This window comes from Thalassophryne amazonica, chromosome 10 (genome assembly GCF_902500255.1).
Source record: "Thalassophryne amazonica chromosome 10, fThaAma1.1, whole genome shotgun sequence".
NCBI lineage: Eukaryota > Metazoa > Chordata > Actinopteri > Batrachoidiformes > Batrachoididae > Thalassophryne > Thalassophryne amazonica.
This window is the reverse complement of record NC_047112.1, coordinates 42,781,737-42,802,757: the sequence shown is the minus strand read 5'-3', so window position 1 is coordinate 42,802,757 and position 21,021 is coordinate 42,781,737. Positions and strand designations below refer to the sequence as shown.

The 21,021-nt window shown below is 40.3% G+C and overlaps 1 protein-coding gene and 1 long non-coding RNA gene across 7 annotated transcripts in view; one reads left to right on the top strand and one right to left on the bottom strand.

Moving 5' to 3' along the window:
- Positions 1–18,531, top strand: part of prkacba (protein kinase, cAMP-dependent, catalytic, beta a) — a 62,223-nt gene extending 43,692 nt beyond the window's left edge. For all 6 annotated transcript variants that reach the window (XM_034179935.1, XM_034179934.1, XM_034179933.1 and 3 more), the window contains 4 exons: positions 708–803; positions 14,892–15,014; positions 15,203–15,367; positions 17,835–18,531. In XM_034179935.1, coding sequence (XP_034035826.1) covers positions 708–803; positions 14,892–15,014; positions 15,203–15,367; positions 17,835–17,960 — 510 coding nt within the window. In that variant the 3' untranslated portion in view covers positions 17,961–18,531. The remainder of the gene's footprint in view (positions 1–707; positions 804–14,891; positions 15,015–15,202; positions 15,368–17,834) is intronic.
- On the bottom strand, positions 4,334–18,939 carry LOC117518712. The gene is made up of 3 exons (XR_004563046.1): positions 18,802–18,939; positions 18,473–18,478; positions 4,334–4,344 (listed from the first exon to the last, which is right to left on the bottom strand). It is a non-coding gene; the product is annotated as an uncharacterized LOC117518712 (long non-coding RNA).
- Positions 18,940–21,021: the final 2,082 nt, after the last annotated feature.

The following is a 21,021-nucleotide window of genomic DNA, read 5'->3' as shown; positions in this document are numbered from 1 at the left end:
GCATAAACTCCTCATGCCGACTTCTTCTGAAAGTTCTCTGTTCTCTGACGACTTACTGGGTGAACAGAGCCTGAAATGTGGAAGTTTTCAACTTGAAACAGCGAGATGACGCTGCCTCATAGCGCAGCTCGCCGTCAGGCACCGTGGGCCGTCCTTAAAGTGACACTACCAGACCAAAATCTCTCATCAGCCGTTAAAATTTTCAACGAAAACCAGCTGAATTTATCGAATGGTGTCCACTCAGTTGTGCCTTACAGTTTTTGAAAAAATTTTTATCAAACAAAGCAGCAGTCTCTGAGCCAGTCAGAAACAATGAAAAAATCGACAAGAGGGTGGGCGACTCCTCGCTCAAAGCCTGCCCACAGGCGAATGATGTAACCGACAGGCGTGAAAAAACTCTCTCATGCCCCCGAGGGTTCAAGCATGTCTGATGTAATCACACGTGATTCAAATCCATATGGTTTTTGAAAAAAATAATAAGGTCGGATACTTTTCTAACAGACCTTGTATGTATGTATGTATGTATGTATATATATATATATATATATATATATATATATATATATATATATATATATATATAGTATATGTGTGTGTGTGTATGTATTATAATTTAATTTTTTAAAATATAATACTGAAAGTGTACCATAACCATCAGTATTAGCTACTTCTGATCTTTTCTCTTGTTGCTTTTGTTCTTCCATTAGGTCACAGACTTTGGCTTTGCTAAAAGAGTAAAAGGCAGGACCTGGACATTATGTGGAACTCCTGAGTACTTGGCTCCAGAAATCATCCTCAGCAAGGTGAACCCTTCGTGCATTCATATATATGAGGTTAAACAGCTCAACATTTTACATTAACGGGCCAAGGTGTTAAGATTTTACATATTTAATTCCACTTTAATAGATACAGTAATTTGCATAAAAGAGTTTGCTATAATTTATTCCCCAAAATTTAACACCTGAAAGGATGAATTATTTGGCCCCATCTCCAGACTGCCATTCAGTTCAGTTTATTTTATTTTTAGCACCAAATCACAACAAACCTGCCTCAAGGCGCTTCACAGGAGTATGGTCAAACCTTAACAACCCCCCTAAGCAAGCACAGAGGTGAGAGTGGTAAGGAAAAAGTCCTTCTGATGAGGAAGAAACCTCAAGCAGACCAGACTCAGGAGAGTGACCCATTGCTAAGACCATTCTACAGTTACAAGGTTTTTAAAAAGAATTACCACACTGAAGAAACAAGATCAGAAAATAAAACAGAGTGCATTATTGACGTGAGAACACAGCCATTGGTTTGAGTTCATTCCAGTATGCTATTAAAATGCATGTTGTGCATCGCTATTAAAATGATTTCTTGCTTTGGGATATCTTTTTCATGCAGAATAATTTGTCTGTCTTCCTTGTACTGTGCAAAAGATTTAGGCACTCTGATGAGCCTCTACTGGTGGTTGGCTGTCACTGCAGTATTGTATCACTTCCTGTTACGGAGCACAGCGGTGTTTTGCTGTATCTGTTAGCTGTTTAATCTGCGTAGTTAGATTGATCTAGATAACTAGATAACGATTTGTTTCACAGTGTAATCTTCACGTGCCTTAACTAAAGCACTCCCTCTGCTGAATCATCTCTAAATTATTTACACATTATTCACTTTATGTGTTTTTAGGAATCCGCTAGCTTAGCACAGCTACTAGCTCTTAGCCGGTTTAGCATGGCGGCTTCTCCTGTCTCTCCCGCACTTCTCTGCTCTGGGTGTGAAATGTTTAGTTATTCCTTGGCCTCCTTTAGCAGTAATGGTACTTGTAATAAGTGTAGCTTATTCGTAGCTTTGGAGGCCAGGCTGGGCGAATTGGAGACTCGGCTCCGCACCATGGAAAATCCTACAGCTAGCCAGGCCCCTGTAGTCGGTGCGGCCCAAGGTAGCTTAGCCGCCGTTAGCTGTCCCCCAGCGGATTCCGAGCAGCCGGAAAAGCAGGCCGGCTGGGTGACTGTGAGGAGGAAGCGTAGCCCTAAACAGAAGCCCCCTGTACATCACCAACCCGTTCACATCTCTAACCATTTTTCCCCACTCGTTGACACAACCGCCGAAGAACAAACTCTGGTTATTGGCAACTCTGTTTTGAGAAATGTGACGTTAGCGACACCAGCAACCATAGTCAATTTTCTTCCGGGGGCCAGAGCAGGCGACATTGAAGGAAATTTGAAAATGCTGGCTAAGGCTAAGCGTAAATTTGGTAAGATTGTAATTCACGTCAGCAGTAATGACACCCGGTTACGCCAATCGGAGGTCACTAAAATTAACATTGAATCGGTGTGTAACTTTGCAAAAACAATGTCGGACTCTGTAGTTTTCTCTGGGCCCCTCCCCAGTCGGACCGGGAGTGACATGTTTAGCCGCATGTTCTCCTTGAATTGCTGTCTGTCTGAGTGGTGTCCAAAAAATGAGGTGGGTTTCATAGATAATTGGCAAAGCTTTTGGGGAAAACCTGGTCTTGTTAGGAGAGACGGCATCCATCCCACTTTGGATGGAGCAGCTCTCATTTCTAGAAATCTGGCCAATTTTATTAAACCCTCCAAACCGTGACTATCCAGGGTTGGGACCAAGAAGCAGAGTTGTAGTCTTACACACCTCTCTGCAGCTTCTCTCCCCCTGCCATCCCCCCAGTACCCCATCCCCGTAGAGACGGTGCCTGCTCCCAGACCACCAACAACCATTAAAAATCTATTTAAGCATAAAAATTCAAAAAGAAAAAATAATATAGCACCTTCAACTGCACCACAGACTAAAACAGTTAAATGTGATCTATTAAACATTAGGTCTCTCTCTTCTAAGTCCCTGTTAGTAAATGATATAATAATTGATCAACATATTGATTTATTCTGCCTTACAGAAACCTGGTTACAGCAGGATGAATATGTTAGTTTAAATGAGTCAACACCCCCGAGTCACACTAACTGTCAGAATGCTCGTAGCACGGGCCGAGGGGGAGGATTAGCAGCAATCTTCTACTCCAGCTTATTAATTAATCAAAAACCCAGACAGAGCTTTAATTCATTTGAAAGCTTGACTCTTAGTCTTGTCCATCCAAATTGGAAGTCCCAAAAAACAGTTTTATTTGTTGTTATCTATCGTCCACCTGGTCGTTACTATGAGTTTCTCTGTGAATTTTCAGACCTTTTGTCTGACTTAGTGCTTAGCTCAGATAAGATAATTATAGTGGGCGATTTTAACATCCACATAGATGCTGAGAATGACAGCCTCAACACTGCATTTAATCTATTATTAGACTCAATTGGCTTTGCTCAAAGTGTAAATGAGTCCACCCACCACTTTAATCATACTTTAGATCTTGTTTTCACTTATTGTATGGAAATTGAAGACTTAACAGTATTCCCTGAAAACCCCCTTCTGTCTGATGATTTCTTAATAACATTTACATTTACTTTAATGGACTACCCAGCAGTGGGGAATAAGTTTCATTACAGTAGAAGTCTTTTGGAAAGCGCTGTAACTAGGTTTAAGGATATGATTCCTTCTTTATGTTCTCCAATGCCATATACCAACACAGTGCAGAGTAGCTACCTAAACTCTGTGTGTGAGATAGATTATCTCGTCAATAGTTTTACATCCTCATTGAGCACAACTTTGGATGCTGTAGCTCCTCTGAAAAAGAGAGCCTTAAATCAGAAGTGCCTGACTCCGTGGTATAACTCACAAACTAGCAGCTTAAAGCAGATAACCCGTAAGTTGGAGAGGAAATGGCGTCTCACTAATTTAGAAGATCTTCACTTAGCCTGGAAAAAGAGTCTGTTGCTCTATAAAAAAGCCCTCCGTGAGGCTAGGACATCTTAATACTCATCACTAATTGAAGAAAATAAGAACAACCCCAGGTTTCTTTTCAGCACTGTAGCCAGGCTGACAAAGAGTCAGAGCTCTATTGAGCCGAGTATTCCTTTAACTTTAACTAGTAATGACTTCATGACTTTCTTTGCTAATAAAATTTTAACTATTAGAGAAAAAATTACTCATAACCATCCCAAAGACATATCGTTATCTTTGGCTGCTTTCAGTAATGCTGGTATTTGGTTAGACTCTTTCTCTCCGATTGTTCTGTCTGAGTTATTTTCATTAGTCACTTCCTCCAAATCATCAACATGTCTATTAGACCCCATTCCTACCAGGCTGCTCAAGGAAGCCCTACCATTAATTAATGCTTCGATCTTAAATATGATCAATCTATCTTTATTAGTTGGCTATGTACCACAGGCTTTTAAGGTGGCAGTAATTATCACTTGACCCAGCTATCTTAGCTAATTATAGGCCAATCTCCAACCTTCCTTTTCTCTCAAAAATTCTTGAAAGGGTAGTTGTAAAACAGCTAACTGATCATCTGCAGAGGAATGGTCTATTTGAAGAGTTTCAGTCAGGTTTCAGAATTCATCATAGTACAGAAACAGCATTAGTGAAGATTACAAATGATCTTCTTATGGCCTCAGACAGTGGACTCATCTCTGTGCTTGTCCTGTTAGACCTCAGTGCTGCTTTTGATACTGTTGACCATTAAATTTTATTACAGAGATTAGAGCATGTCATAGGTATTAAAGGCACTGTGCTGCGGTGGTTTGAATCATATTTATCTAATAGATTACAATTTGTTCATGTAAATGGGGAGTCTTCTTCACAGACTAAGGTTAATTATGGAGTTCCACAAGGTTCTGTGCTAGGACCAATTGTATTCACTTTATACATGCTTCCCTTAGGCAGTATTATTAGAAAGCATTGCCTAAATTTTCATTGTTACGCAGATGATACCCAGCTTTATCTATCCATGAAGCCAGAGGACACACACCAATTAGTTAAACTGCAGGAATGTCTAATGCCGCGTTAACACCGGGTGCGATCAGACGCTACAAATTCGCGTGGGTTGCCAGGCGACGGACGTGCCTCCTTCGCCTGGTGTGTCGCTCTGCTTGGGTGGACTTTCGCTGCGAAAATTCGCCCCGGTGCGTCATCAAATAGGAGGAGCTTCCATTCCGCTCGCCGGCTCCGGTTGTTAGTCAAGCTAACATGAAGGACCTTGATCACACATAGCGAGTTGCTGTGGAAAGCCCCCAATACAGAGAGTATCATTATTTGCTGCAGGAGCTGTGTCTACATGACGGCCGCTTTCTGCGGTCCTTCCTACTCTGCGGGACCCAGTTTGAGGACCAACTGTCCCGTTCACGCGCTCACATGTAAACAATTAAAAAAAAAAGAAACTCTGCTGCTTGCTGCAGCTCGTTCTTCCCCCAAAAAACTCTGTCATAATTGTGTTTAGAAACCAGTCACCATTTGTTTTATTATACATCTGTGTAGTTAATTAATAAAATATTCTCTACAGACGATTCGCTCGCGCGCGCACGTAAAAGATATAAAAGGAAAAAGCTCCGCTCCCGCTGCTGCAAGCAGGGCTGCTGCTAGCTCCAAAAACTTTCTCATAATTGTGTTTAGAAACCAGTCACCATTTTTTTATTATACATCTGTGTAGTTAAAATATATAAAAAAAAAAAAATTCTCTACAGACGATTCGCTCGCGCGCACGTAAAAAAAAAAAGAAAGAAAAAAGAAACTCCGCTGTTTGCTGCTGGCTGCTCCTCGCTCTTTCCCCCAAAAAACTGTCATAATTGTGTTTAGAAGCCAGTCACCATTTGCTTTATTATACAGCTGTGTAGTTAATAAGTAAAATAATCTCCAGGACGATTCGCGCGTGCGCACATAAAGATAAAAATAAACTCCGCTCCACGCTGCCTTGGTGCTGCTGCTCGCTCCAAAAACTCTGTCATGATTGTGAAATAAAGGACAAAAGAGACATATAAGTCCTGCTCACAGGCTGCTGCCAGATACAAGACATGTTCACATCTTCAGTCAAACTCCAGACATCTCCACGTGACTACATATTCAGTCCCTGATTGGTCATCGCGGCGCGACGAGACGAAAAAGTTCAGATTTTGAACTTGAGGAGGAGGCCAACGCGATGTGAGGTGACACAGTATTGCGCCACAAACGCGCAAAACGCTCAGAATCGCTTCACTCGCGTCGCTTCACTCGCCTCCATCGCATCGCGCTGCGTGGTTTGGCTCCAAAACGCGTCCTTACATAGGGATTACATGGCAACCTGTGGCTGCAGTCGCTCGCGTCGCACCCGGTGTGAACGCGGCATTACAGACATAAAGACATGGATGACCTCTAATTTCCTGCTTTTAAATTCAGATAAAACTGAAGTTATTGTACTTGGCCCCACAAATCTTAGAAACATGGTGTCTAACCAGATCCTTACTCTGGATGGCATTACCCTGGATGGACAGACACCCTCTCTACTTTTAAGATTAGGCTTAAAACTTTCCTTTTTGCTAAAGCTTATAGTTAGGGCTGGATCAGGTGACCCTGAACCATCCCTTAGTTATGCTGCTATAGACTTAGACTGCTGGGGGGTTCCCATGATGCACTGAGTGTTTCTTTCTCTTTTTGCTCTGTATGCACCACTCTGCATTTAATCATTAGTGATTGATCTCTGCTGTCTTCCACAGCATGTCTTTTTCCTGATTCTCTCCCCTCAGCCCCAACCAGTCCCAGCAGAAGACTGCCCCTCCCTGAGCGTGGTTCTGCTGGAGGTTTCTTCCTGTTAAAACGGAGTTTTTCCTTCCCACTGTCACCAAGTGCTTGCTTACAGGGGGTCGTTTTGACCGTTGGGGTTTTTCTGTAATTATTGTATGGCTTTTGCCTTACAATATAAAGCGCCTTGGGGCAACTGTTGTTGTGATTTGGCCCTATATACATAAAATTGATTTGATTTTATTTAAAATGTGCTTCAAACATTCCAAAAAAATAGGCTTAAAACATTGAATTTTCTGTGCTTAAACCTTTTAAAAAATGAAACGCTGCTAAATATCTACAACCCTATTTCAGAAAAAGTTGAGACAGTATGGAAAATGTAAAATCAAACAAACAGACAAAAAAATCCAGCACTGATACTGTGCATCCAGAAAGTATTCACATTGCAAGCAAGCAAAAAAGCCTTATTGCAAAATGGATGAAATTCACTTTCCCCCCCAAACTTCTACAAACAATACCCCATAATGACGATGTGAAAAAGTTTTTTTATTAGATTTTTGCATATTTATTTACATTTGTATTCACAACCTTTGCCATGAAGCTCAAAATTGAGCTCAGGTGCATCCTGTTTTCACTGATCATCCTTGAGATGTTTCTATATCTTAAGTGGAGTCCACCTGGAGTAATTTCAGTTGATTGGACATGATTTGGAAAGACACACGCCATATAAAGTCCCACAGTTGATGTTGCATGTCAGAGCACAAACCAAACATGAAGTCAAAGGAATTGTCTGTAGACCTCCAAGACAGGATTGTCGCGAGGTACAATCTGGGGAAGGGTACAGAAACATTTCTGCTGTTTTGAAGGTCCCAGTGAGCACAATGGCCTTCATTATCTGTAAATGGAAGAAGTTTGGCTCCACCAGGACTCCATCTAGAGTTGGCCACCCGTCTAAACTGAGTGATTGGGGGTGAAGGGCCTAAGTCAGGGAGGTGACCAAGAAGCTGATGGTCACTCTGTCAGAGCATTCCATTGTGGAGAGAGGAGAACCTTCCAGAAGGACAACCACCTCTGTTGCAATCAGGCGAGAGAGAGAGAGAGAGAGAGATATTCTGGATGCAGCACTCAGTTTTGGAGGGAGCAAAAACTGAGTGTGCGGAGAGCTCCTCAACTCGGCGTAAATGATACGCCAAAATAAGCAGCTCTACGAATACGCCAGTGTGAAAGGGGCTTTAGGTTGAAAGCACACGTGCGCAATCACATATCCTGATGTGCATCTGTGTGCTTTGCACACATTGTGCAAGGGTGTGTGCAAGTGTGGTTGTCTCCCTGTCTGTCTCATATCATGTTTCTGAAGGTGTGACTGTGGTTTCCTACCCTTCTGGTCTATTTTCTCCTCCTCATGCGTTGTGACCATTGTCATGAGTGCATGTTGCTGAAGGTGTGTCGAGGGTTTCCTTCCCTTTGTGTCTCTTTCCCCTGACTCACGCGACGTTGCCATGGTCACGCTTGACAGTCAGGTGTGAGGTGCTACAGCTGTTCGCTGAGAGGTGCTCATTTTCTTCACCTCTGTTTCCCAGTGCTTCACGTAATCCCCACACCTGTGGTAATCTGGTAGCGGGTATTTAAATCGTACTCAAGTTTTTGTTTGTTGCCGGTCATTTAGGTTTTGTCCCCCAGTTCCCACACGTTCCTGTCTCTGTCTCACTCGCGGTTCCATCTGCACCTGTGTAAGTCCATCTCTCACTGTCGCGTTTTGACAGTTGCTTTTTGTTACTTCACTGTTTTGCTGCTTCGTCAGACTCCTGTGTTATTTGGTATTTTGTCTTCATCTTTTATCCTGTCACTATTTTGTCATCACCTCGTTTGGACATTAAACTGCCAGTTTTGCACTTACCTTTATGTCTTTTTGGCTACTTGCATTTTTGGGATTCTTCCTGCCTTTTGTGGGACCTAATCACAACATTATCCTAATTAAAGGAAGAGATATATTTTCTTGGAGTGGAGTTGCTTTGCAGCGGTTGTACCTGCTAGTCTATATATAATAGGCAAGCTATGTATGTATGTGGCACAGTTTGTGTTCACTATGCCCAGCCACAGTAATTAAGCAATCAACACCAAACTTGCTGTGGTGACTGGGGACACCAACAGGGAGGTCACTGGGGTCCTTAGGTTGAAAGCATACGTGCGTGAACACACACACACGGTTAACGTTATACATTACATCATAACCTGCTCGCTGGAGCCCTTATTTTCGCAGTTCACGTGGTACTCAGGTACTCAGTGTGACCATCAGCTTCTTGATCACCTCTCTGACTAAGACCCTTCACCCCCAATTGCTCAGTTTATACTGGTGGCCAGTTCTAGGTAGAGTCCTGGTGGAGCCATAATGACATTTTTTTTTTTTGGCACATCCACTCTACTATGCAAGGCCTGAATGATGGATTACTGCAGAGATGGTTGTCCTTCTGGAAGGTTCTCCTCTCTCCACAGAGGAATGCTGGGGCTCTGACAGAGTGGCCATCAGGTTCTTGATCACATCCCTGACCAAGGCCCTTCTCCCCCATTTGCTCAGTTTAGACAGGGGGCCAGCTCTAGGTAGACACCTGGTGTATCTGAACTTCTATTTACAGATGATGGAGGCCACTGTGCTCATTGGGACCTTCAAAGCAGCAGAAATGTTTCTGTCCCCTTCCCCAGATTTGTGCCTTGAGACAATCCTGTCTCAGAGGTCTACAGACAATTCTTTGACTTCATGCTTGGTTTGTGCTCTGACATGCACTGTCAACTGTGGGACATTATATGTAGACAGGTGCGTGTCTTCCCAAATCATGTCGAATCAACTGAATTTACCCCAGGTGTACTCCAGTTAAGCTGTAGAAACATCTCAAACATGAACAGTGGAATCAGGATGCACCTGAGCTCAATTTTGAGCTTCATGGCAAAGACTGTGAATATTTATGTACATGGGATTTCTTCATTTTTTGTTTTGTTTTTGTTTTTTGTTTTGTTTTGTTTGTTTTTTTGTTGTTGTTTTTTTTTAATAAATGTACAACATCTCAAGCTTTTTTCACATTGTCATTATGGGTATTATGTGTAGAATTTTGAGTAAAAAAAAAAAAAAGATAATTTCATCCATTTTGAAATAAGGCTGTACCAAAATGTGGAAAAAGTGAAGTGCTGTGACTACTTTCTTGATGTACTGTAATGGCACTTAAAATTTTACTATGCAAAAAAAGAAGCCTTATGTTTACTTTGTCCATTAGCTAGTCATCACTTTTGGTTACTGATGAGCATCCAAGTTGCACAAAAGTACAACAAGAAATGAAACATCAGGACTCTAATCTTCATCTATACCTGTGGACTGTGCTTGAAATTATTAATCTTTCTTTAACTTCTGGATCTGTTCCTAAATATTTCAAATCTGCAGTGAATAAACCATTACTTAAGAAACCCAATCTTGACCCTAGTGTACTGAAAAACTATCGGCCAATATCAGATCTATCATTTTGCTCTAAAATTCTGGAAAAAGTGGTGTCACGGCAGCTCGTAGACTATCTTACTGAGAATAATCTCTTTGAGCCACTGCAATCTACTTTTAGAAAATATCATTCCGCAGAGACGGCTCTCACTAAAATGGTGAATGATCTGGTGTTTGCAATGGATTCAGACACCACGCTGGTTCTTGTGCTATTAGATCTCAGTGCTGCATTTGATACCGTGGATCGTACCGTGAATTTATTCCTCAGAATTGAGTGAGTCCATATTTTTTTCCCTCTGCTTGGTCTAAAAAGTAACCGTTACTGTCTGCCAGAATTATTTTTCCTGATTTCTTATAGTGTTTCTTAAAGCCAGAAAGTTGCCATTTGAAATGACTTTAGTTTTGTGTCATGTCTGTGATCTGCTTTTTTTCTACAAAATTAAACAACTGAATGAACATCCTCCGAGGCCGGTGATTCCATAATTATTGCCAGGGGTTGTAGTGGCCGGCGACCTTAGTCTAAGTGACCTTAGTTTTTCTTGCAAATTATACTGTATTTCTTGTCTTTCTGATGCTTTATTCTGTTTTTCTCTCCGTTTAAGGTGCAGCTCCATCCAGAGATGGGTGTGGTAATTCTGCTGGAGACACTCCTGTCCTGTGCACCAACAGCTTTTCCTGTGTATTCGTTTTGGGAATTGTTTCTGTAATTTATGTCTGCAGCATGGCCCAAGCAGAGGGTCACCCCTTTGAGTCTGGTCTGTTTGAGGTTTCTTGCTCAGAGGGAGTTTTTCCTTACCACTGCTGCTCTGGGGATTAGAAAGGTTAGACCTTACTTGTTTGAAGTGCCTTGAGGCAATTCTGTTGTGATTTGGTGCTATGTAAATGAAAAGAAATTGAAATTGATATACCTAGCGGATGTCCAGGACCTTTATTAGTCTATATGTTGGCAAATCGGTGATAGCAGGCTGTTGTTTTCACTGGTCTGGGTCTGTGGACAAGATGTCTCAAAAACTGCTGGGCATATTTCCTTCAAAATTGGTAGGAATATTACTTTCATAATTACCTAGAGGTGTGAGATTTTTGATTAGTTTGATCAAAGGTCAAGGCAAACATGGTTCTAAAAGCATGGTTTGTATAACCCAACAACCAAGAAGGCTGGGTGGATGATCTAAAGCATACATTGATAAGCAAAATATTTGTGATTTATGGTATGAGTAACTTCATAATAAAGTCACACAAAGTATATGATGAAGTCATACATAATCAAAAACACCATTACAGACATTAAGTGTATTTACTTGTACATTCATGTTGTGGTGTGTAGGTTGTGCTGGATATGAACCTCTGCAGCAGTCCTCTCTAGAAACTGGTAGTCTAGATGATAAGACGGCAATATCAGGTGAATCATGTATTTTGTGATATAAACATGCCCTTTGGCAAAGGCATAGAGCATGACCTACTGAATATTTTCAGATATAGTGACAGGCTGAAAGTGCCCCCTGGTGGCAGGTGGCGCCACCTACATTTAGACCCCCGTATATGCTGTACTGTTACAAAATAATGGCTATTACTCATTTTAAGGTGCACATTTTGCTCTCAGACTGTATATTATGTGCTTGTGGATATTATTTTGGCAATTCTATATGTCTGTTTCTTTTCTTTCTGTTTGTCTGTCCATCCATCCACCCATCCATCTGCTCATCTGTTAGTAGCCGCTTGTTAAGAAGGATAATTTCCCAGAACCTATGCTGATTGTAGGTACATAATATACTTGTTTTCTACGTTCATCTGCCTTTGCCGTCTGGATAGCTCTCTCTCTTTTTTTTTAAGATTTGGCCTTTGTCATGTGACCATATGACCTATATGAACAAAATGTCATGGTCAACTGTGGACCAGGTGTTAGTGCAAACTAAAGCAGTGCACACTAAATTCTACTTCCAAAATACAGAGTAACTCAAGTGATACATTTCTTTTGAACTGAAGATGGCAGCACATGGTGCATTCCATGATGTCACATTACATAAAGTAAATGGTTCACAATCTAATAGATCAAATTGCTAGGTCCGTTTGAAAAAAAATTGTAAAATATGTAAAATAATACGATTAGACTTTTTCACGGTTACTTTCTCCTAGAATTAATAAATTTAGTTGTATGCACCGATACTGTATGACAGTGAACCAATTTTAGTAGTATCCTTTCATGATATAAAGCCTGCAGATATCAGCATAAGTTGTCTTCCATTCAAATTGAAAGACCAGACTGAAATAACTGCAGGCAACACTGGCAGTGTTTGACTAGTTTTGCTTTGTATCTCCGGTTCTGGAACTCTCTTGGTGTAGGATTTATTAGTTCATTCTGTGGTGATAGGTATCATTCTGGGTCCTGATAATCACTGTAGGTAATTTGTTGGATCTCATTCTGTTGTGTGGGCCGCTGAAGAGGAGGTACTGCTGGCCCACCACCACCAGAGGGCGCCCTGCTTGGAGTGCGGGCTCCAAGCACGAGAGGGCGCCAGACCCAGAAGAAGTGACAGCTGTCACTCATCCTCTGCACCAGCTGTCAATCGTTTATCATCACCACCATAAAAGCCGGACTGCAACTCCACCTCCCCGCCGAGAAATCGACTACCAGTACCAAGGTAATTTCTCTGCTGACTAATACGTTGTCTAACATTGTTCTGTGTGCAGTCGCATTCCTGTGAAGACCCAGAAGAGGGACAAACAGGAGCTGCACGAGTGTGTGTGATTTGGAGGTGGAGGTGCTCCCTCCTAACGGTGTCTGGACTGTAAATTGCTGAGTGTGCGGACTCACACTCACACATCATATTTCTGCTTTCTGCCAGCAGTACCAGGGTCGACAGTCGAAGACAGAGGCCACCTGGGGACTCGGGACTTGGCGGCTCCGGTGTTCTTCAGACCGTTGGTGGTGGAAGCCGTGTGGGACGCGGCTTCTCTCTCGTCGGGCGTCTTCTATCTTCGAGCCTGCCCACACATCACCTGGTGTTTATTGACTGTGAAAATTACGACACGTTTCGTTGTGTATTATCACAACATTAAATTGTTACCTTTTGGCTTACTCATTGTCCGTTCATTTGCGCCCCCTGTTGTGGGTCCGTGCTACGACACCTTCCCAACACATTCTAGGCTATTCTTTCCTGATCAATTTTCTCGTGTTTGTGTGAACAGTATTCTCCCAGAATGAATGAAAGAGATAAGATTGAGTGGACATTATGTATGTACAGTACTGTCAGGAAAAGAGATATTGATATCTAGTGCAAGTTATAAATCCAAAGGTCTTGATTGTGACTCTGGGCTGAATTGCTCAATAGTGATGAAGGCATGGCAGATATGCTGCTTAAGCATGAAGCTTGCTAGCATAAACACCTGAGCTGTGGGTGCAAGAAAGAGTGTAGAAACTTCTATTGAGGGTGTAAAAAGAAAGAACTGCACTGAACTCTGTTACTATGATGGCCTGTGTCCAAACTGACTTCTAAATATTTGATAAATGAAAGACTCTATTTGATTTGATGAAGCTTTGAACCATTTTGTGATGTTTCTACATAGTCAAATGGAGGCCCAGCCTTTTGTTTATAGCCAAGTTCCTTTTTTCATGTTTATCTTTTCACCTATTAGTGCTGAGTGTGACCTTAACCAATAGAATACAAGAGATATATCAGTTTCATTGAGAAGAAAATAGTATTGAACTTCATTTTCTTGCAGATGCCAATTCATGTTTGTCATGTTTCATTTTTTGGAAGAAGGCAGTAATTATAGTAACTGATATTTGAATTTGCAATGAATATAATGGAAAGATCTACACCTTTCTTTAATTATCTAAGTTCTATATCCCATGTCAATGTGGGTGGCGCTACTGCCACCAGTATTTGCCATCTGTATTATCCTTTCTGCAAGATATACATTTTACTTTTACAGCCATGACAATAATAGTGACTGTGTGAATTTGTAATGGATGCAATAGCAAGGTCTGCATCTTTCCTTGGTTAACTTGTGCTCTGTATGGTATATAAATGTAGGTGGGAACTTTCAGCCTGTCACTATGTCCTAAAATAATAAGTAGGTCACAATGTATCAACATGCCAAATGGCATGTTTGTATCACAAAAGGGCTGATTTTTCAACTTAGCATCTAGACTATGAGGCTAACTATTCATACCCTCCAGGAATTTGTGATGCCAGGATTTCAGCAGTGAATTCAACAAAGAACTTAAACCAGTCTACATGTACACATATAGAGAGACAGATGGATATATCTATATACAGAGAGGTATGTTGATATATCTGTTGAATTACTTGTTGAAATACTGACATTGCAAATTTCTGGAGGGACTGACAGTTGGCGTTGCTTTTGATTCACAAAATTCTTTACTTCAGCGTTTCCCGTAATCCCCCTGGCGGCCCCCTGCACTTCCCAGAATGCACCACGGTGCCATCAAAGGTCTGGCGTCTCACAGCGCATGTAAACAATTGCAAAGCGAGGATGTGCATGGTGTTGATTTTGTGAGTCCACAGGCGATTGATGATGATGATATGTTCTCCCAAGTTGAGAGGGTTATCTAGAGGAGGTGCTCAAGTGCTGTGCCACAGGTTTTTGTATAATGTGTATCTATTGTTTGAAGTGAGTTTTTTCCATAATGGTTATATTGTTTGAAAAGTAACTTTTTACTTTTTTACAGTGTAGAGAACAATTTAAACATGTACATATTAAAAACTACTAAGGTGAAGTTCCTTGATAAGACTAGACAAGGCACCTATAGGTTTAAGAAAATGACTGAAACTTTCCTATTTCTGACTTTTAACAGGGCTACAACAAAGCTGTGGACTGGTGGGCACTTGGAGTCCTTATCTATGAGATGGCTGCTGGTTACCCTCCATTTTTTGCTGATCAGCCTATCCAGATCTATGAAAAGATTGTGTCTGGCAAGGTGGGCAGTTGTAACATTAGAATTTGAATCAAAAAGATCAATATAAATTCTCCATGGTGTCTGTATTGTAATGAAGCATACTAAATAAAACTGCAAGATGTGAATGAAGAATGGAAACACCTTTGCATTTCAAGCTCGATAATGCAAAGTTCTTTGCTTTCTTTTTTTCTTTAAATCTAATGTCATAGGTACGATTCCCCTCTCACTTTAGCTCCGATTTGAAGGATTTGTTGAGAAACCTACTTCAGGTAGACTTGACAAAGAGATTTGGCAACCTGAAGAATGGTGTGAATGACATAAAAAATCACAGATGGTTTTCAACAACAGACTGGATTGCCATCTATGAGAGGAAGGTAGGTATTGTTCCTTGTTGAAAATTAGATTTTTTTTTTTTGGGCGGGGGGGGGGGGACTGATTTGGAGGACTGCTTCATTGGATACCAATTATCTTTTGATCTATATTGCCAGGTTTTCAGAAATTTCCTTCATGGGACCCTGAATGACATGTTCTATTCAAGATTATACATGCTTCTTTATATCAGTTATTTTCTGCACCTGTATGCGTTTATAAAACAACTAGTGTGTTGCCGTGGGGATCCACGGGCTCTAGATTGGGTAGTGTTTATAAAATACGTAGCTGACATTTTTCACAGGTGGTAATAAATTGTGCAGAGTTTCTGTAGTTTCTGAGTTGGAATGGCATGTGAGTCCAGAATGTTTTTTAGAAACTTAGACCTCAACAGTTTTTAGAAGAACTCAACCCATTTATTTCCTGTTTATTACTGTCAGTGTATTTATAAATTGTTTAGGTTCTTGTTAACATATTCACCTTATTCAGGAAGTCGGGGTGGGTGGCTCCATTTTGTCAACTTCCGGTTTGCCACTGTGTCTGATGATTAGCTACGTGGGAACACAGTACGTTAGAAGTCTCCAAACATGAGCAACATTAATTGTTCAGTTCGTGGGTGCCACAACAAGTGGAAGAAGAGGAAACTATCACTTTCAGAATGATGTTTTGAACATGGAAAGGAGAGATCTGAGTGCTGTGGACGAGCATTTAATTCGTTCCCTCCTCCATCAAAACACGAGGATCTCTGATGTTGGTTAAAAAGCTGAATTTGAAAAATCCACCCAAACATCCCTGTCTGTTCTTTATATTTTGTGGAGATAAAACCCACACCACTGCATCCTTACCCAGAGAAATGGTTGGACTATAATGCTTTGTTGAAGAAGCCACAGTGTATGCTAGTGAGACAAACGATAAACTGTGTTTGTAGTGTTAGCTGCTATCTAATTTACTCATTTTCTGACGATTGATACAACCAACCACTGCATGAAATAACACCATATGTATATTAATGTTATGTAATCTTGGCATTACGGTGGTACTACTTGTCGGGTAGTATTTTAACTTGATTCAAGGAGATATTGATAGGCTTCTGTGCTTTTATAGTTCCACATAGCCAATCCGTCCACACAAAGTAGTTAATAATATTGGCATACATAATCGAGGGCCACTTTTTCATGTCATCTTCCCACTCTGTTATGACCCGTGGGTGAGCCAGAGTCGTTCCCTTTGAGCTTTTCAAAAATGTTTTTGTTTCTACACGTGTAATGACTTACATTTTTCTATATCGAAAACACCGCTCACCGGAAGTGCTAAGCCAAAACGGAAATGCCTCTGTTGTAAAAGTGGGCAGGGCTGAATAAGGTGAATACACGCTATTGTTATTATCAATTTGTGGGTCATCTATATATTTACAACTATATTATGTACTTGCATTGAACTTACTAAATAATATCACACAGATGCCACTTGACTTTTAATATACAGATGATTTACCACCCCCCTGCTGGAAATGGTATGTGTGTCCATAATGTAATTATCAACATCCATTGTTCAGTGTTGTTAGCTAATATCTAGTTTCTTGAAAAATAATTTTTTACCACGCTTGAAAAAATGTCAGCTACCTATTTTATAAACATTACCCAATCTAGAGCCTGTGGATCCCCACGGGCCATGCACTAGTACTTATTATTACTCGCATGGGTCAAAATTATTTCAAGAAGATGCAAATTTTGAATGCTAAGGAACAGAATTCTAGTGGAGTCAAAGAAAATAATTTTAATGATTTTAAATAGTCAAAATTGAACGGATCTACATCTGAAAGGTAAGAAAACATTACCACACCTGCGTAGGATTTTTGTAAGTAAGGTAGTTTAATCTTGTCAACATTTAATTGAAACAAGCCTCTGTCATTTGCTTGGCACTAGTGCTGCACAAAAAAAATGCCTGTCGGACTACATCTGCAGTCCCACTGTGGTCAACACCACCATCTTCAGTTAGTGTTGTGGCAGGACAGGAGGTTTCCATTTGGTGGAGATTGAAGAGCGATGTTGGATCAGGCACAAGATGACTAAGTTTGCCGAATGTATTTGCGCTTGCATCACTCTGCTACATGCTGTCATCATATCTTATAACTTCATGTTGCAGTGACTTCAGGGTCACTAGTTGGCAGTATTGCATGTAGGAATGTTTTTTGTTTTTGTTTTTTTGTTTTTTTTAAATGGCATGCAACAAAGTCTATTAAAAAACACTGTTTTTTCCAGAGTGAGTTAAATTGTTAAACTGATTTCTAGTCCCTATAAAGAACATAATTTAATAGTAGCCTTTGTTTGCCTAAGGATCATGCAGCACACTGGAATTTGGTTTGAACTTATTTACAGTTGAGTTTTAAATTCTCCAAAACACACAAGAAAAAAAAACCTACTTTTGTTTTTCAGCAGATAACCTTTGCTAAGATTTCTTCTGCATTCATAGGTTGAAGCCCCCTTCTTGCCAAAATGCAGAGGTCCAGGAGACACAAGCAATTTTGATGACTATGAAGAAGAGGACATTCGTGTGTCACAAACAGAAAAGTGTGCAAAAGAGTTTGCTGAATTCTAGTGAGTGAGCAACGTTCCCATCAGGGCTCACTTGGGATATTTGCACTCTTGAGGGTTGATGTGGACCTGAGGGCGTCATGTGTTCAAAATGCCTAGCTCCTTCATTCCACACATCTAAATGAGGTCTTTGCTATGATCCTTCTTGTGTGATTTAGCACTAATGCATACACAACCACATTATGCAGACAACCCTTGTGCTGCACCATGAAAAAAAAAACAACTACTAGCCAATATTCCCATCATATGTTTTTCTCTTTTTTTTCTTCTCTTTTTCTATTTACACCCTTAGAATATTGATGTCTTATTTAAATTTGGGTAATTATTTCAAAAGCAGCCTGAAGGTTATTTCAGTGAGTGATTGTATAAGCTAGATGCACACTTTGTGTTTTAATCTTTTGGAAAATGGGTTTAACCTTCTGGTTCCAACATCAAACGTTTTTCTGTTGTCATGTTACATGTCAGTGTTTTATGGGTTCAGTCCACGTACTTTATTTAATCACAGAACATTTTGACTTGTCTCTGTGGCCTAGAAATATACATTTGTGCATACGGAGCTATATATATATGCAACAGAACTTTTTTCTTTTACAACATCTCTTGTTTAAATATGACCTAAATTGAGAACACAGAAACTGGTGTTTGGTGAAGTCAAAACATTGAGCAGTTGAGGTTTCTGGGTTTGAGCACTCATTCATTCAGTTCTTAAGTAGATGGATTTGCATTGTGTACTATGTATTATAATAATAATAATAATGATAAGAAGAAAACGGAAACCTATCAAACTGTGTTATTTGACCACTTGTAGCATTGTTTTTCTTTATTTGTTTCTGGGTACAGGACACTTCCTTTTACCTCAGACTAGGTATTAAACCAATGGAGTGAGAACACATTTTTCAGGTTCAACTGTTTCATCAGAATGGAACCTGGTAGTTTATCTCCCCCCGTGTTCTCACTCACCCTTCAAAAAATATAGGTCATCTGTCTTTGGTATGTCCATAATTTCTAGATTGCATTAACATGGCATTTCATGAGTCTACTGTTGCAAACTGAAAGGTCAGATTTCCTCAAGGTGTAGCTGTGAAGTAGTTTGTTTCACAAACATTTTGTGTAAATTTTGGGTTAGGTGTGTGTGTGTGTGTGTGTGTGTGTGTGTGTGTGTGTGTGTGTGTGTGTGTGTGTGTGTGTGTGTGTGTGTGTGTGTGTGTGTATATATCTCTATATATGTGTTCTTGCAGAACACTCACAAGTCTTTGTATAGCTGCCATTATTATTGTTTTTCTCCTTGTTTTCACTTTTGCACGCATGTTAAAATTGATACAGCAGTGTCACAACAAGCTAACGGTGCCCTGCAAGTGTTCCCGTCATTCTTGCTGCATTTTTTTTTTCCCCTCACAGTCTGTTACTGTGACATTAAATATGTTCTTATACACAGAACCATATTAGTGCTTTTTGACATTACATCACAATGTGGATGTGGGTGGTGCGCTTTAACGTGTGTGTTACAATATGCTGGGATTTGTGTTTTCTATTTGTGTGATGGCATGAGGTAATTTGATTTTACTAGCATTGCATTGAAAGTTACAGATGGTGACAGTCACTGTTTTTCTCGTACATTTCTGTGGAAAGCACAAATCCTTGCACATCACAATATAGATGTCAAAGGTTCCCTCAAAAATGTCAAAAGTGTCCACACCAGGCTGATATATTAGATGGGTGGTTTTCATCTTCTGACATGCAAAATGAGCCTGTTAAATCAAATCAATATGATGAAGCCATCAGAGAAAACTGAAATATCATCACCTTAAAATATTCTTTCATCTTGGTTTGTAGTTGTTTGAACTGTCCACTTGCCACAGTTGAGATCATTCATTGTCTTTTTGTAATTCTGTAACCAGTTTTCATACTGTGATACAGCAAATTTTGCTTGTTTTCTGTGTAAATTTGTCCAGTCTGAGTTTAATTTGTTGGACAATATGAGTGGACAGAACTCTTTTGCTCTTGTCCCACTTTTTTGAAAGGGAGAAAGTCAGAAATCTGATTTTTAAGAGCATAAAGTTTCAGTCACTGTTACATTATTGTCCAGATTAAGTGCATGTTTTCTACACTTGGCATCACTAATTTCCAGTCAGTTCTGGCACCGTGTCTGTTGTAGCCGCTGAAATGTCACGGTGTCCCCTTTGTGAATACAGAGAAGCTGGAAACCTCTGATTGCTGCATGTTTTTGTGAACCTTTGATTTCCTAGAGGGAAAATGTACTTGTCTTTCACTGATCATCAGACTTCAAGGTCGTTTTTGCAGGTTAGACACTCAGGATCATCACGAGCAATCAGTCACGTTTTACCCCTTGTTGGAAATTTTACTAAATTGCTGGAAGCCTCTTTATTCATTTGTTTTTGTCATTTGAAATGGTGCTTGAGTCTTTGTAGATTAGGAGGGAAATTATAATTTAAACAATCTTACATCTGGGGTTGTGTCAGGAAGGACGTCCTGCATCAAACCTGTGACAAATCAACATGATTCGTTATAGTAATCCAGAGCGAAACAGAACAGCCAAAGGGTTTACTGTATAATCTTGGGAATCTAAATTTGAAAAGGTTTCCTTACTGCTTTTAAAAGGTACTGAAATATCACCTATTGATGTTAGATATTTTTAATCGATTCAGCACGATGATTTTTATTTGATCCAGGCACGTTCTCGCTTTCAGATAAGCCTTCCAGAAGGTCATGGGCTATAACCTCACCCGTATCTTGGAAAACCTTAGAAGGGTCTCTAAGGTATTCCATCATTATACCGTAATCTTTTTAACTGTGGAGGGATTTTCAAGTTTAAAATGTTCTTTCATCCATCACAAACTTTGACACACTGCACTTTTCCTTACTTTGGTAGGTGTAGCTTTGTGCCTGCCATGACATCACTAGGAGGTTTTCAGTACTCACCAAAGTTATTCTGAAGTTATGCAGTGGGCATGCTCCACTTGACTTCTACACGTCACATGGCACAATTCCAGCATGTTATGTCATGAAACCATGTGCTCGATTACATTCATGTGCAACCATGATCT